At 44.2% G+C, this 12,429-nt stretch overlaps 1 protein-coding gene across 1 annotated transcript in view; it reads left to right on the top strand.

Annotated features, from left to right (window-relative positions):
- The window catches only part of KCTD3 (potassium channel tetramerization domain containing 3), a 91,109-nt gene extending 82,775 nt beyond the window's left edge, over window positions 1–8,334 (top strand). The window contains exons 14-18 of the mRNA XM_040351448.1: window positions 1,099–1,254; window positions 1,362–1,458; window positions 3,527–3,711; window positions 4,845–4,983; window positions 6,719–8,334. Of these exons, the coding sequence (XP_040207382.1) occupies window positions 1,099–1,254; window positions 1,362–1,458; window positions 3,527–3,711; window positions 4,845–4,983; window positions 6,719–7,271 (1,130 nt within the window). The 3' untranslated portion in view covers window positions 7,272–8,334. The remainder of the gene's footprint in view (window positions 1–1,098; window positions 1,255–1,361; window positions 1,459–3,526; window positions 3,712–4,844; window positions 4,984–6,718) is intronic.
- Window positions 8,335–12,429: the final 4,095 nt, after the last annotated feature.

Below are 12,429 nucleotides of genomic sequence, written 5' to 3'. Positions count from 1 at the left end.
TATTTTGTTTTTTTTATTGTGCATAAAAATTAGAAAAGGTGTGTTTTTTCCCAAAAACTTGCAGTTGAAAAAAAAACGCTGGACAAATACTGTGTGACATAAAAAAAATCCACCAATTTTAATTCTCTAGCGCCTCTGCTTAAAAAAAAAAATTATATATATATTAATGTTTTGGGGTTTCTAAGTAATTTTCTATAAAACAAATACTGATTGTTATATGTAAACAATAAGTGCCAGAAAACGCCTTGGGGGTCAAGTGATTAAATATTGTTGGGGAAATATTAACTGTACACCTGTGAGTCGGCTCTATATGGCGCTTGCGCAGTCAGCTCTACACAGCGGGCGCAGGCGCCATATAGAGCCGACTCGCAGGTCGGCTAGTTACGGAAAACTGGTGACACGCCTTATGCGCCAGGGGAAGTTTTTCACCAGACGTCAATCATCTAACCTCTGAATAGGAACGCCCACTCCCGCGGGAGCCAGAACCAGGAAGCCGGGGGGGGGGGGGGGGAGATAACAATAAAACGGTATGTACGGCAAAAAAAAAAAAAAATTCGGAATCATGCTGGATGTAATGGTGTATAATTGTTTTAGGGTGAACCTCCACTTTAAGGAGTCGTGCAACTGAGAGTAATTTAAAGTGGTATTAAAGTAAAAGTTTGAAAAAACGCTGATCAGAAGGGTTTTTGTAACAGAAGAGACCCTGTCTCTTTGGTCATCAATTTCTCTTCAGGCCTGTCAGCGGTAATGTGCGCAGCTCAGACCACAATTACGGCACCCCCTCGATGCTGTGATGAATTGACTCCCATGTGCATAGCTGGGAGTACTGTCATGACTTCTTGTCCATTCAAGTGGCTGTCTGTGTCCCTATTGACAAGATAATCCCTTCACTTGAGAAAACTCCCCATTAGGAGCAGCAGTAAAAACCTGGCGGATGTTCTATCCCTTCAAACGCCAAGTTGAGTTAAAAAATAAAGCTTTTTTTGGATGAGTATGTCTTTAGACGTGGCAAAGTGTGGCATACATGTTTGTAACCATCAATCCTCGTATTGCTGCTAATGCAAGTAAGGTTTAATCTGTTGTCTTGTTCCCTTCTAGTTTGTGCTGATAATAATCATGTCCGCACCTGGACTGTAACTCGCTTTAGAGGGATGATCTCCACTCAGCCAGGATCAACCCCACTCGCCTCCTTTAAAATCCTGTCCCTGGAAGAAACGGAGAGCCACGGGAGCTACTCTTCAGGCAATGACATAGGTACCACCTTCTACTTTCTTACATTCACAGTGACGGTGTCAGTTGCAAGTTCCTCTAGAGGAGAGTCACTCACGTGTTGAATTTTTTGTTAATTTATGTCCTTTAAGGACCTTTTGGAGAAAGAGACGATCAACAGGTGTTTATCCAGAAGGTGGTTCCCATCACTAACAAGTTGTTTGTGAGGCTTTCTTCAACTGGAAAAAGGTAACTACTCATGATGCACCCCCGTGTAAGCTTTGTTGTTGGTTGGTGTCGGAGCTTACTCAGTTGGGTGATGTCCCTTAACCCCCCACATGGCTGTTACATGGGGGAGGTCACATGCTCCTCGATGCCCAGAAGCCCCACTTCAATAGGGCAGTGGTTTGCAGAGACAGGAGAGTAGGTCAGTCAGTATAGTGTGATCCTGCACTTCTGGGTATCGGGCGTGAGTGCACGCCGCCAGAGCCAAGCAGTGGGTCCCGCTGACTCCATGTCCGCCAACACCAGCTGATTATTCGGTAATCGGAAAGACAAATGCCGCTCCAGGTGAGCTGGGGAAAGGACTCCTCCCACGGGTGCAAGCCTCAGCTCATCTACCGTGGAAATGATATAGAGAAAGAAATTGGTGGCTGCACACCGGAGTAGCAAAAACCCCCTTTTATTTTTTTTATTTTTTTGCAAAAAGTAAAACGTACATGTTTTTCAGAATAGTTTTGTGTTTTTTTTTTTATAGAGCAAAAAGTAAAAACCTGGGAGGTTTTCAAATGCCACTAAAAGAAATCTCTATTTTTGGTGCGGTGTCGCATGACTGCACAATTGTCAGTTAAAGTAACGCAGTGCCGTATAGCAAAAAAATTACCTGGTCATGGAAGGGGGGGGGGGGTAAACCTTGCGGAGCTGAAGTTGTTAAGAATACAGGACAGGTTCACTGTAATTCAACCTTATTGAGACCAGGGTAAATTCTTCCAAAATGTTCAATGCCCAAACAGTATTTAACCTCCTTAGCGGTATCCCCGAGCGTTACTCGGGGTGGTTTTTCAATGCTAGGATCGGTATCCCCGAGTCACGCTCGGGGTAGATGTGCAGAGCGTGCAGCGGCGCGGCTTACCTTCTCGCAGCATCCACAGGGAGTGTTTACTTAGCTTGTCCCTGCATCCTGCGATGCATCCCCGCTGTGTGAGCGAGCGGGTCCTCGCTCGATTCACAGTGTCCATGTGTGCCGCCGATCTCCGTTCCCTGCTACGTTACGACGCACGGGAGCGGAGAACGGCGCCAAATTCAAAAACGTAAACAAACACATTACATACAGTATACTGTAATCTTATAGATTACAGTACTGTATGTAAAAAATACACACCCCCTTGTCCCTAGTGGTCTGCTCAGTGCCCTACGTGTACTTTTATATAATAAAAACTGTTCTTTCTGCCTGGAAACTGTAGATTGTCCATAGCAACCAAAAGTGTCCCTTTATGTCAAAAATGGTTTTAGAGCCGCTAGAAAACAGCAATAATAAATTATAATCACTTGCAGAATTGTGCGATAGCGATTTGTGGGGAAATTCGTCATAAAAAAATAAAAGTAATGACAGCGACAATTCTGCAACTGAGCAAATTTCAGTGATTTTGAGTTGATTACATTATTGAATAATTTTTATTATAATTATATTATTGATTGTTATAATTATTTATTATATTATAATTTTGTTTTAAAAAAAAAATCATACCCGGGATGCCTACTAGACTCTTGTTTGGTCAGATTTAAGTGAGTTATTCCTACGAATTGCAGGCCTACAGTATAAAACGCCAAATTTCCTTGCAAAATAATTGTACCGCTTTTGGTACATAATTCCAGACAGAATCATACCGCCAGGGAGGTTAAGAATTTTTTTTTTAAAATTGTTCACAATACAAGTATGTGAATTAAAAATATCTTGAAGTCTTTAAATGCTGTAAAGTTCTGAATGGGGCTGGGTGTCACTGTGGGGAAGATGGGGGTTGGGGGACTCTGTAGCAGGATTGATGGCCTTGAAGGGAGTGAGGTTTTTGGAGAGGGCTTGGTGTAAACTGTGAGGGTTTCTGGAGGGGCTGAGGAATTTGCAGGGGTAATGCGGGAGACTTTAATGTGTTGCAGGGTCTGGGGAGCACTGTGCGAGGTTAAGAAGCCATGGTGGACACTGTTGGAGTTTGGGGGGCTGGAGGCCCTGTAGGAGGTTGGGGAGGCCTTCCTCACTTGCTCACTAGTTTTGTCTGGAGTATTACTTTGATCAAAATTGTAAGCATTTTTTTGTGTGCAGAATCTGTGAAATCCAGGCCGTAGACTGCACTACCATCACATGCTTTACTGTACGGGAATGTGAAGGATCTAGTCGTATGGGCTCCAGGCCTCGGCGCTACCTCTTCACTGGACATTCCAATGGCAGCATTCAAATGTGGGACCTGACCACCGCCATGGACATGGTTTTAAAGATAGAGGACAAAGGTAAGTGACTATCGGAGAAGGTGGGGGGGGGGGGGGGGGGTTAGCAGTTGTTGCATTCCTGATTTGATGAGCATCTCTTTTCAGCTTTTTGGTCATTTTGGAATGGCAGCTGTACTATATTGTTACTTTTTGCCACTACAGTAAAACCTTGGTTTGAGAGTAAGTTGGTTTGAGAGTGTTTTGCAAGACAATAATTTTTTTTTAATACATTTTGACTTGATATACAGGCGATGTCTTGTTATAAGATTAGCGTCATTGTCACAACTAAGTGTAACAATATGGTTACATTTAATGAAGGTAAAACATTTAGAAACTCACCTGATTGATGATTAAAACAGGCACATCTAAGTGTGAAGGCATCCAGGGTAAAGATGTCCACAAAGACCATCCTCCGGAACCGCCATTGATGTCGTTCCTTTCACAAGTGGTTCAAGCCTCACTTTCAGAACGCTCTACTGCAGGGTAGTCTTCCCGGTCACGATTGCAGACTGACAGCGGCGAGAGCCGGCGGTGTGGAGGACGGTCTATGTGGATCACTTTACCCCGGATGCCTGCATACTTAGATCAACCATGTGAGTTTCTAAATGTCGTATCTTCATTAAATGTAACCATATTGCTACACTTAGAGGTGCCTCTCTTCTCTTTTATACTCTGTAGATCCTGCTAGATTTTGCTTCTATCTCCTTGTGGAGGCTTCCATTTGTGGATGGACATTTTATGGTTACACATCCTATCACATTGTTATAATCTTTTTATATGGACTATAAACTGAAGGATTTATAAATAAATGGTTGTGGAACGAATCATTTGAGTTTCCATTATTTCTTATGGGAAAATTTGCTTTGATATACAAGTGCTTTGGATTACAAGCATGTTTCCAGAACGAATTATGCTCACAATCCAAGGTTTTACTGTACTTGCCAATTGTGTATGCTGAGAACATTCCAGAACACCTCAAGTGCTCTCAGTATGCACAGATGGCAGTACAGTCATGTGCTGCTCTCTGATCTCATCAGCTGTGGTAAAGATGGGAGCTGTGCAGTTGAATATATGAATGTGAAGCATTAAAGGAAGCCCCTGCATTTGATCCAGGAGCACCACTGATTAGATTATATCTGCTTTGGTGTTTACAGATGCTGGTGGCCCGACAGAAGAAGAGCTGTTAAAGTTATTGGATCAGTGTGACCTTAGTGCTTCACGATGTGCTACGCCAAACATCAGCCCAGCCACTTCTGTGGTTCACCAAAGTCGCCTGCGTGATTCCAGTTCCAGGTAAACTAAAACAATTCTGTTACACTCCGTTCCCTTATATTTGTGTGCACATGTAAGTATTTTGTCAGGATTTACTTTATTGCAAGGTTGCTAGATGCTCTGTGGCAGTCTTTTTCAACTAGGGTGCCCCACTTCCTCCCCTCCTCTCGGATCTGGCCTTCCCCCGCCTCCTCCCCTCCTCTTGGATCTGGCCTTCCCCCGCCTCCCCCACTTATCTCGGATCTGGCCTTCCCCCGCCTCCTCTCGGATCTGGCCTTCCCCCGCCGCCTCCTCTCCTCTCCTCTCAGATCCGGCCTTTCCCCGCCTCCTCCCCTCCTCTCGGATCTGGCCTTCCCCCGCCCCCTCTCCTCCTCTCTGATCTGGCCTTCCCCCGCCTCCCCCACTTCTCTCAGATCTGGCCTTCCCCCGCCTCCGCCCCTCCTTTCGGATCTGGCCTTCCCCGCCTCCTCTCCTCCTCTCTGATCTGGCCTTCCCCCACCTCCCCCACTTCTCTCAGATCTGGCCTTCCCCCGCCTCCGCCCCTCCTTTCGGATCTGGCCTTCCCCGCCTCCTCCCCTCCTCTCGGATCTGACCTTCCCTGCCTCCTCTCGGATCTGGCCTTCTCCCGCCTCCTTCACTCCTCTCGGATCTGGCCTTCCCCGCCTCCTCCTCTTGGATCTGGCCTTCCCCCACCTCCTCTCGGATCTGGCCTTCCCCTACTTTTTGTGAAAGAGCGTCGCAGAATCCTTGGCGAACTATGCCATTTCCACCCCCCCCCCCCCGCTGTCTTCTGGGAGACGCACAGGTCCCAGAAGACAGCAGGGACCATTCAGAATGCACAGCATAACTTGCACATGCGCAATAGGAAAGGCTTCACTTCCTGATTCCCTCGCTGAAGATGCGGTTCCTGCACCCGGAGCCGAGGGACGGCTCGACTTGGGTGAGGACATTGCGGGGGTCCTGAACAGGTAAGTGTCCTTATTTTAAAAGTCAGCAGCTGCAGTATTTGTAGTCGCTGACTTTTACATTTTTATTTTATTTTTTGCAGGTGGTGCTCCGCTTTAACAATCACCCGATCCTGACAGTGTACTTAACAACTAGCTAGTTATGGCTTTATAAGTCTGCATGCAATGCATTTGTTTTTTTTTTGTTTTTTTTTTAAGTACTGCAGTGTAAAAATACATGAGCTGAAGGTAGAAAGCAGCCTTAGGGCCCTTTCACACGTGCGGACGAACGGTCCGTTTTTTACAAGTCCGTTTACGGACTTGTAATGCTTCCCTATGGGATTGCAGACGTTAGCGGATGATGCATCCGCTAACGTCCGTAAAGATCCGCCTCCGCAAAGATCCGCTTTTTCAGACTGAAGAAAACCCTATTTTTCTTCCGTCTGGCGGAACGGATCGGATGAATACGGACACACGGTCCGTATTCATCCGATTCCCCATAGGAGAGAGCGGAGGAAAGACAGGACGGTCTCTGCACAGTGTGCGGGGACCGCCCTGTCCGCCAACCGCTCAGCGGGAATTTACGGATGATCCCCGCTGAGCAGACGGACACACACGGGGCGCATCAATACGGATCCGCTCCGTGTGAAAGAGCCCTAAGGTGGAGTCTGCAGGTCCTCAAGTGATGTCACCCGACTAAATGTTTTGTAATCGCACAGTACAGTAATGTTGGTGTGGATAATTGATACAGTTAATCTGTCCTGTGTATTTGGCTGGTGTAGCTCTTTTAAATCTTCTGTCCTTCCTTACAGTTTACAACTCCACCATGAAACGATACACGAAGCTGCCACGTATGGCTCGGTGAGGCCTTACCGTGAGAGTCCCCTCTTAGCACGGGCCCGACGCACAGAGAGCTTCCACAGTTATCGAGATTTTCAGTCATTCAGTTTCAACAAAAACAATTCCGAAAAATTTAGCCTGGAAATTGGGAGTATGGTGGTGAAGAACGACCCAAAACCAAATGACAACGAAAGCTGCTCTACTGACGAAACGCCCATAATTGCTTTGAAAGGAAGTCAGGGTGCCGAGGCTGTTCCTGATTCCTGCTGCTTGTCTGATAATGCTGATGTCGGGAAGAGGATCATAGAGGAGGAAAACGAGGCCAAGCCAGAGACAAAGAGGAGAAGTGGCTTTGAAGGAGCCTTTCTTGGCAGACGTAAAGTATCACAAGTACCTCATTTAAGCTCCTCGCCTGGGGATGGTGGAAGTGAATCTTCTGGTACTGCGTCACCGTCGCCTACAAAGTCCACCACTTCACCGCGGCGCAAAAAAAGCGATTCCTCCTGCCAGGACTATGCATTGTGAAATTAATAGCTGGGAGGGAGTTTTCACTGCCCAAGCATGAATACAGAACAAGCATACTGGGGCTTATTTATTAACACTACAGCAGTGTTTCCCAAAGTGTGAGATGGATATCAGTTGTGGTATTTGCCCTCAGTATGGCTATGTGGAAGGGTGTGCTTGCTGTATTATCACCTGTAGGACAGGTGGACCAGGGAGCATGCTCATGGAAGTAGAATACTGGATGTATCTACTCCTAAGGGCTCCACGGCCATATTGAAGGAGGCAGTATACAGTGCAGAGAAGGGAAGGCACTTCTAAAGGCTGCTCAGGGAGGCAAGAAAAAAGTGCTATGGACCAGTCCCTGCATCACAAATGACCAATACTACTTAACAGTTTGCAAGCCGCGTAGGTCGGTGCTGTACATATGATATTTAAAGCGACTCTGTCGCAAAATGATACAAAAGAAAGCATGAAAAATAAGTAATTTTTGTACTTATATCTTATTCTGCCTGTGCTGCAGTTCTCTGCTGTAATCAAGAGTCACCACCACCTAAAATTATCTTCAGCATCTGGGCAAACTATGCCGCGCTGGTATATCCGATCTTAAGTGAGGATGTGTCACCTAAAGTGCACAATGTAAGTAAAAATCCAAAAAGAGTAAATGAGAAAGAGAGACAAAAAGAAAATATCACAAAAAAAGTCTAAAGCACAAAACAGATCCACTTCAGCCGGTGATCCCTTGGTGTGTTAGAAAATGAAAGAATAAACTCCAAGTTCTGTGTATTGTGAGTTAACACCCCTCTGTTGCTGCATGCAAGGCTTACCAGAAGCATTTGACCTCCCGTTACAGATGGGTCAAAAACAGCCTGAAGATAGTGTAGTCACAGATCTCCTAAAACAAAGTAAATGAACAAGCAAAAGATCTCTCAGTGTAATCTCTTTAACCACTTGCCGACCGCCGCACGCAGATGTACGTCGACGACATGGCACGGGCAGGCAAATGGACGTACCTGTACGTCCCTTTAAATTTGCCACCCTGCGGGCGCGCTCGCCGACCAGTGGTTAAAGCGGGGGTTCACCCTAAAAAAAAAAATTCTAACATTACATTAAGCTCCATTCCGACTTTTTTTTTTTTGCCGTACATACCGTTATATCTTTATTCCCCTCCCCCCCGACTTCGGGTAGTGAATCCCGCGGGAGTGGGCGTTCCTATGCACAGGCTAAGTGATTGACGTATGACATAAGCTTCCCCCCGGCGCATACGGCCGCGTCACGAGTTGCCGAAAGAAGCCGAACGTCGGTGCGCAGGCGCCGTATAGAGCCGACTCGCAGTCCGGCTTCTTTCGGCAACTCGTGACGCGGCCGCATGTGCCGGGGGGAAGCTTATGTCATATGTCAATCAATTAGCCTGTGCATAGGAACGCCCACTCCCGCGGGATTCACTACACGGAAGCCGGGGGGGGGGAAATAAAGATATAACGGTATGTACGCCAAAAAAAATAAAAAAGGATCAGCGTACAGTCAATGTCGGAATGGAGCTTAATGTAATGTTAGAATTTTTTTTAGGGTGAACCCCCGCTTTAATCCCTTCACCGCCAGTGTCGTTTTTACAGTGATCGCTGACAAAGTGTCCGATGTGTCCGCCATAATGTCGCAGTCACAATAAAAATCGCTGATCACCGCCATTACTAGTAAAAACAAATATTAATAAAAATGCCATACAACTATCCCCTATTTTGTAGACGCTATAACTTTTGCGCAAACCAATCAATAAACACTTATTGCAATTTTTTTCTTTTTTTTTGTTTACCAAAAATATGTAGAAGAATACGTATCGGCCTAAACTGAGGGAAAATAATGTTTTTTAATATAATTTTTGGGGATATTTATTATAGCAAAATAAAAAATATAGCATTTTTTTTTAAATTGTCGCTCTCTTTTTTTTGTTTATAGCGCGAAAAATAAAAACCGCAGAGGTGATCAAATGCCACCAAATAAAGCTCTATTTGTGATAAAAAAAGGACGTCAATTTCGTTTGGGAGTCACATTGCACGACCGCGCAAAAAGTGGCCAGGTCTTTGCCCAGCGACATGGTCCGGGGCTGAAGCGGTTAAAAAATGTTCACTTTTTGTTTAAAATTGTTAGACTCACATTTCGTAGAACAAGAAAGCGCTTTCTCAAATAAAATCCAAACAGATACATTAAATGGCTTCCCGATCACTTTCGGTCAGAAAGTGGTGACGTCACATTTGGCTCCACCCAGCGTGTTTCGTCATTGCTGAACAAGAAAGCGTTTTCTCAAATAAAATCTGGGGAAATTTTATTTGAGAAAGCGCTTTCTTTTATGAATTGTGAGTGTAACAATTTTACAATAAAGTAATTTTTTTTTTTTTTTTAAATAGATTACACTATGAGAGATTTTACTTGTTCCTAGCATATTGATGTGTGGCGTTTCTTAGTGAAGGTGCGTTGCATCTGCTGGGGATCATTTACTTCCTTTTAGGAGATCTGTGACCACACTATCTTCATCTGTAACGGGTGGTCAATTGCTTCCGGTAAGCCTTGCATGCAGCCACAGCGTGGTGTTAACTCACAATACCTGGAATTTGGAGTTTATCCTTTCATTTTCTAACACACCAAGGGATCACTGGCTGAAGTGGATCTGTTTTGTGCTTTACTGAACTTTTTTTGTGATATTTTCTTTTTGTCTTTCTTTTTCTCATTTACTCTTTGAGGATGAACCAGCACGGCATAGTTTGTCCAATTTGTTGTCTACTCTGTAAAATATTGCATGGTTGGGTGTATGTTTGTTTTATTTTTATTTTTTTTGCTTTGTTTGCACTTGAGTTTTATATTTATTTGTATAACAACTTATCATCGGCATCTGGCATACTTCCAAATGTGTCGTATGCCTGGTCCCCAGCTATAAGTACTGTGGTGTCCCACAGAGCTCAGAGGTGGACCACCCTTCCAAAAGCGTTCCGTGTGAAGATTGGTCCGTCAACGGCATCTCTTGAATACAGGGCTAAATTGCGAAAGGCAGCAGGTCGGGTAAGTATTAAAAAAAACAATTTGTGTAAACCTTTTTTTTTTTTTTGATGGTGACCGTGTCTCTCTAAATAGCACACACTTATATGCTTATTTAATATATCCCTGTAAAGCAAGCAAGTTTGCAAAAACAAGTTTTTCGCTTTCTCATTCTGTCCCCTTTAGGTTGCACTCACACCTAAGCATTTTGTAGCTTGAAGCTCAGAGATGCTCAACCAGCAAAATCCCATTCATTTCAATGGCCCCTGTCCACACCCAGATGTGAACAGGGACCATTGAAATTAATGGGATTTTTCTTGTTGAGCATCTTTGCGCTACAAAACACTCGGGTGTGAATGCAGACCTTAGAGATACACTGGAAATCTCAGACGTCCTATTTCCTCTCTGATAGCTTTGTTTCAAACAGCCAACATTCCCTTATGATGTTTTATAAACCTGACATACACTGGCGGGTGTTTTTTTTTTTTTGTACACTTGGTACCCCTGGAGAAAGGTGGCAGTGTCTTCTTCCGGCAGGGACGGCTTCTCCCCCGCTGGGAGAATACAATGGCCACAACTTGTGGTTGCAGGAAAGAAATTCGCTCTGTGTATGGCCTGCTTTAGTAACTAGTCGAGAAGTACAGAGGCTGGGATGCTGGAGCTCTGACTTCAGAATCTTATTCAGCACCATAGGCCACCAGAGCACTCGGGAAAACATAAGGGGGTACATGCAGGCTTCTGCTGGTGTCTGTGTTTAACCATTTTTGTAAAATTTACCATCAGATAATGATGGGTTTACTATTTTCAATACAGTGGGGATCGAAAGTTTGGGCACCCCAGGTAGAAATTTGTATTAATGTGCATAACGAAGCCAAGGAAAGATGGAAAAATCTCCAAAAGGCATCAAATTACAGATTAGACATTCTTATAATATGTAAAAAAAAAGTTAATTTTCATCATTTACACTTTCAAAATTACAGAAAACAAAATAATGGCGTCTGCAATAGTTTGGACACCCTGCAGAATTTATAGCATGCACTGCCCCCTTTGCAAAGCTGAGACCTGCCAGTGTCATGGATTGTTCTCAATCATCGTCTGGGAAGACCAGGTGATTTCAATCTTAAAGGTTTTAAATGCCCAGACTCATCTGACCTTGCCCCAACAATCAGCACCATGGGTTCTTCTAAGCAGTTGTCTAGAAAACTGAAAATAGTTGACGCTCACAAAGCTGGAGAAGGCTATAAGAAGATAGCAAAGGGTTTTCAGATGTCAATATCCTCTGTTCGGAATGTAATTAAGAAATGGCAGTCATCAGGAACAGTGGAAGTTAAAGCAAGATCTGGAAGACCAAGAAAAATATCAGACAGAACAGCTCGCAGGATTGTGAGAAAAGCAACTCAAAACCCACGTTTGACTGCACGATCCCTCCAGAAAGATCTGGCAGACACTGGAGTTGTGGTACACTATTCCACTATAAAGAAATACTTGTACAAATATGGTCTCCATGGAAGAGTCATCAGAAGAAAACCTCTTCTACGTCCTCACCACAAAAATCAGCGTTTGAACTTTGCAAATGAACATATAGACAAGCCTGATGCATTTTGGAAACAAGTTCTGTGGACCGATGAGGTTAAAATAGAACTTTTTGGCCGGAATGAGCAAAGGTACATTTGGAGAAGAAAGGGCACAGAATTTAATGAAAAGAACCTCTATCCAACTGTTAAGCATGGGGGTGGATCAATCATGCTTTGGGGTTGTATTGCAGCCAGTGGCACAGGGAACATTTCATGAGTAGAAGGAAAAATGGATTCAATAAAATTTCAGCAAATTTTGGATGGTAACTTGATGCCATCTGTGAAAAAGCTGAAGTTAAAGAGAGGATGGCTTCTACAAATGGATAATGATCCTAAACACACCTGAAAATCCACGGGGGATTACATCAAGAGGCGTAAACTGAAGGTTTTGCCATGGCCTTCACAATCTCCTGGCCTCAACATAATTGAAAATCTATAGATAGACCTTAAACGAGCAGTGCGTGACAGACAGCCCAGAAATCTCAAAGAACTGGAAGACTTTTGTAAGGAAGAATGGGCAAAGATACCTCAAACAATAATTGAAAGACTCTTGGCTGGCTACAAAAAGCGTTTACAAG

The sequence above is a fragment of the Rana temporaria genome, chromosome 4 (genome assembly GCF_905171775.1).
Source record: "Rana temporaria chromosome 4, aRanTem1.1, whole genome shotgun sequence".
In the NCBI taxonomy this organism is placed as follows: Eukaryota; Metazoa; Chordata; class Amphibia; order Anura; family Ranidae; genus Rana; species Rana temporaria.
Note: the sequence above shows the minus strand (reverse complement) of the source record. Positions and strands in the feature narration are given on the sequence as shown.